At 43.9% G+C, this 5,000-nt stretch overlaps 1 protein-coding gene across 1 annotated transcript in view; it reads right to left on the bottom strand.

The window, feature by feature from the left end:
- Positions 1–1,796, bottom strand: part of rsu1 (Ras suppressor protein 1) — a 76,143-nt gene extending 74,347 nt beyond the window's left edge. The window contains exons 1-3 of the mRNA XM_063206970.1: positions 1,677–1,796; positions 1,360–1,471; positions 590–640 (exon numbers count right to left, since the gene is read on the bottom strand). Coding sequence (XP_063063040.1) covers positions 590–640; positions 1,360–1,468 — 160 coding nt within the window. The 5' untranslated portion in view covers positions 1,469–1,471; positions 1,677–1,796. The remainder of the gene's footprint in view (positions 1–589; positions 641–1,359; positions 1,472–1,676) is intronic.
- Positions 1,797–5,000: the final 3,204 nt, after the last annotated feature.

The following is a 5,000-nucleotide window of genomic DNA, read 5'->3' on the forward strand; positions in this document are numbered from 1 at the left end:
CCTATTATTTAAAGGCTAGGTAGCGAAGGGAAGTAGAGTTGCCTCACTGAGACTCAAACCCGAACCTATGGTACCAAACTGGGGTTCTGACCGCTACACCACAGAGCCAGGCTCTTTGGTGTGACAGTCAGAGCACACTACAACCCTGAAGGTCCCTTCATCACAGGCTCCTAGTTCTGTTCCCCATCTCCCACATAGACATGTCTAACCTATGAACCCCAGTTCCATCTTTGTATTTCACTTCTTATTTATGTCACCATTTCAACGATGCAAAAACATTGTAAACTAGGCCTACATTAGACTTAGCTGATGCTTTTATCCAAAGCAACTTACATTTAATAGGGCATTAGTTACAGTCCCTGGAGCATTGTGGGGTTAGATGCCTTGCTCGAGCGCACTTCAGCCATGAATGGAGGTGTAGGGAGAGGTAAGGGTGGGATTCAAACCCATAATCTTCTGATCTTAAGACCACCTCCCTAACCATTAGACCACGGCTGCCACATGTACGACAGTAGGCCTATACGTAAACAACTAAAGAAATATTTTCCAAGCAGCACTGGTTCATTTCTTTATATTAGAATCCACTTACTTGTGAGCTTGTTGTGACTCAGTACCAGCTGTGTGATGTTTGAAAGGGTAACTGTAAAATAATAAAAAATGAGCAATTTATGTGAGCAGGTATGCAACATTTGTTTACAAAACAGAGGTAGGCCTATCTCTTACAACTAGAAATTGAATGCACTGGCTAACCGTATCATATCCAGAGTATCTGAAGCTAGTTTTTTTTTAACACATCTGTTACAATGTGACAGCTATTTAGCATACACTGTAGGCACTTAAACCATTTCAAAGCAAAGACATATAAAAGTGTAGTGTACCTATGGGCCAGCATGACATTGATTGTAACAGCGCTTAAGTGAAGAACATGGCCTGAAGGCTGTAGGCCTATGTCATGCAAAATCATTTGTCATAGGCAGTGGTGTAGTCTACTTTTTTATGGTGGGTATAGGCCTACTGTATATTTGAGCATTTTTTGAAGTGGGTATACTGTATATATTTGTGCTATTCAAAACAATGGATCAATCAATTTTAAGTGGGTATACTGAAATCCCTGAAATTTAGAAGTGGGTATACTCCGTATACCCGCGTTCTACGTAGACTACACCACTGGTCATAGGCCTATAAATGTTCTACAACTTCAGGAATCTGTGAGGGACATTGAGTCACCACTCAAAAGGCATGGTAGGCTGCGAAACTTCACAAACTTGAGTTGACTTCACTTTTCGCATTAATTACACCTTTATTACACCATGTTATTATTCAGTTGTTTCTAGGTAATAGCCTAAAGTGTACACTCACATAGTCCTTGGACGTCCAGCATGTTTGATATCCCCCTGTCACACATATCCACCTCTGGGAAATTCTTTTCCCGACTCTCCTCCACGATTTTCTTCAAGGACTTGGACATTTTCTATAACACACAAGCACACAAGAGACACCACTTCAAACGGTGAAGACATGCGCTAAAGACGTGCAACAGCTGTGTAAATAGAATACTACCGCAGTTTACAATGTAACACTTAAGGAAGTTAGCTAGCCTAGTAGCTATTTGTGGCTGGTGTTGCTTAGGATGGACACGAGTGTACTACGGCAAGAAATCGGTCTTTTCCATTTACCTAAGCGATTGGAATGAATGCAATAACAGTCCTGGTTACAAAAAGGAATATAGATATCCACAACTACTTTTTCTATTTCCTAGATGGTCCTTTCGAAAAGGATCACACCCAACCGGAAGTTGATATGAAGGCATAAAATTCTCCACATTCCATAAAAGGGCACTTCCTACGTCCACGGAGCAAGGACCCAGCGCTTTCATGGCAGCCAATCATCTGGGGCAATGTGGTGTCGTAGCCCAGAGAAAAAACCCCTGGATGGTCCGCCATGTCCAATTAGAGTGCGTCTTGTGCCATGCGAACACTTTGTTGTGCTCCGCTCGACCAATGACAAAATTTAAGAAGTTGTCACAGAAAAATGCTTCTCGGTGAAACGACGCAGTACTGGAGCGGTTGTAGCAAACACATTTATTGTGGTTGTAGGCTACTGGGGTTTAAAAAGTTGTGCAGCTATGGAGCTGTAACTTCTGTGAACGTATAACATTTGGATGCATGCTGAGAGGATGAAATACAGCATGCACACCAATTGCTCCATATTTCATCTGAACAAAAGAGAAAAGTTCTTTTGTGTGCAACTTGGAGTACAAATATGCCTAGTTAACAAACAACAAAAACAGTAATTAAATTCGAATTACAAACTAACTGAAAAGTGGTTTTGAAAAGGGATTACCAACGAAAAAAGACAAGACATGGGTAGCCAATCTGTTAGAGAGAGAGAGAAAAAAACTTTTCTGCTGCTGTAAACTAAATAGACAAAATAGAATAGGCATGTAAACTGCTTTTTTATATTAAATGTAAATATATTATATATATATTTATTATATATGAATAAATTGTACCGATCGGTATATAAATACATATAGAAAAGTGCTACTTTCACTGCCAGGCAAGCATGTAGCAGGTGTACACCAACAACAGTTGTTTCAGACATGTCAGACCCCTTAGTGGGTTAACCCTCAGGCTGCAGCACCTACCTTCCGCGGGAGACACATTCTTTGGCCTGAGTCCTGGCGGCTCCTAATCCAACCAAGGCAACCTGAGCCTCTTCCTCCCTCTCCTCCTCTTCTCCCGTCTCCTATCCCGCATACAACTCAGACAGACGTGGAGTGGAGTGGAGTGGAGAGGAGAGGCTGCAACAGTAGGCTACTCTCCCAGATGAGTGAGGTCCCTCTGGGCTGGGTTGGGCAGGGGCTGGGCTGTCTTGATGCTGGATCTTGGATTGTGTTTCCCTCCCACTGAGTCCGTCTTCTGTCTGTTATACAAAGTTAGTGTTTTGTGTATGTGCTCTCTCTCTCTCTCTCTCTCTCTCTCTCTCTCTCTCTCTCTCTCTCTCTCTCTCTCTCTCCTCTCTCTCTCTCTCTCCTCTCTCTCTCTCTCTCTCTCTCTCACACACACACACACACACACACACACACACACACACACACACACACACACACACACACACACACACACACACACACACACACACACACACACACACACACTCACCTTCCCAGACTCCTGTTCAGGAACTCCTACTACAAATCCTGCTGCACCTACTTCACTCTCTCAACACCACTCACTTGCTCTCTCTCTCTCTCTCTCTCTCTCTCTCTCTCTCTCTCTCTCTCTCTCTCTCTCTCTCTCTCTCTCTCTCTCCTTCCTGCCTTTGAACGCTCTTGTTTATGATTCACTTGCTTTCTCTCAGTCAAGCAAGCATGACAGACACGCTAACCGTCCCCTTGTTGTCACAGGAGGCTCTTGCAGTTATTACTGCAAGAGAGCCCCGAAAAACAGAACAGAGGACACTATTTTTAGGTGTGATTATATTTGGTGAGTGTCACCGCAACAGATGGTTGGTTCTAGCGTGGGTGAACTTTGCTTCGGTGTGAATTCGGGAGCGTGTGGTTTTGTTTGCACTGTACTGTCAAAATCGTTATCTCTCAGGATAAACCCTCTGACTTTCACTGTCGGCATATAAGAGCGTTATTTGATCGAGCACCTGTCTGTGTGTGCATGTGTCTCTTTGTGCTTGCGTGCATCTGCCTCCATGAATGATCATGTGTGTTGCTTGTGAATGTGTGTGTGTGTGTGTGTGTGTGTGTGTGTGTGTGTGTGTGTGTGTGTGTGTGTGTGTGTGTGTGTGTGTGTGTGTGTGTGTGTGTGTGTGTGTGTGTGCGTGCGTGCATATGTTTGTGTGTGTGAGAGAGACAGTGTGTGTGAGCGAGAGAGTGTGTGCATATATGCATGTATTTGTGTAAGTGTGTGTGAGAGAGAGTGTGTGAGAGAGAGAGAGAGAGAGAGAGTGTAATGTGCATATGTGTGTGGGTGTGAGAGAGAGAGTGTGTGTTGGAGAGAGAGAGTGTGTGTGTGGTGGGCTGCCTGGCTGTAAGTCTGCAGAGGGATTGGAAGGTATTTGCCAGGATGGCCATGTTGTGACACTGACCATGTACCAAACCGTTAACAGTGCTCACTCAGATTCCACGGACCACAAAGCATTCATCCCTCGCCTGCCTGCTGCCTCTGTCTGTCTGATTTATGAGTTATTTTCAGGCCTGGTGCCAGAAGAATTCCTACAGGAATAGACTTCAAACTGCCGGAGAAAAGAAAGAAAGTCATTATCTGATCAGTTACTCGCTTCTCACATGCAGTGTCAAGACTTAATGGTGCGGTCCGAACACACAGTGTTGACAATGTGAAGAATTGATTCAACTGCCAAAGAAAATGAAGACATTATCTCAATTACGTGAGATGTTTATTTATGCTAGGTTTTTTTTGTTTTAAATTCACAATCTAGTTCTAAACAACAAAATCACACGATGGAAAACAATAACACTAAAATGCCAGTGATCATCACATAGCCACCACCCCACCCCAATCTTAGATACTTAGACACATGACCCATACAAGGACCCATAAAGGAGACGAGATGGTTTTTATGTGCATAACATGTCAGCCAGGGAAAGCCACACCGCAATTCATCTTGTGTGAAAACAAGGGATATAACATTAATTCCTCAGCACCATTTCAGGAATGCACCTCACATTCCATGGCTGGAACGCTTGTCGGAATGACAGTGGTGGAGGGAGCCCAGTCCATGTCAAGCCTCCCCCCGTCACCCCCACTACAATGTCTCATAACCCAGTCACATCGACATATGAGCTGCCTGTCACATCGCACTAGTGACTCTAGGCAAAATAATTGGGTTTGGGCTGGTTTTTTAAAAAATATACATTTTAGGGCCTTATTTGACAGGACAGAGTAAGATGGTGAGGGAGGTGGGGAAACAACCTTGGACCAGAATCGAACCTGAGTCCCTGGCGCAACACTATGGTGGTTTGATCG

Source organism: Engraulis encrasicolus, chromosome 9 (assembly GCF_034702125.1).
Source record: "Engraulis encrasicolus isolate BLACKSEA-1 chromosome 9, IST_EnEncr_1.0, whole genome shotgun sequence".
In the NCBI taxonomy this organism is placed as follows: Eukaryota; Metazoa; Chordata; class Actinopteri; order Clupeiformes; family Engraulidae; genus Engraulis; species Engraulis encrasicolus.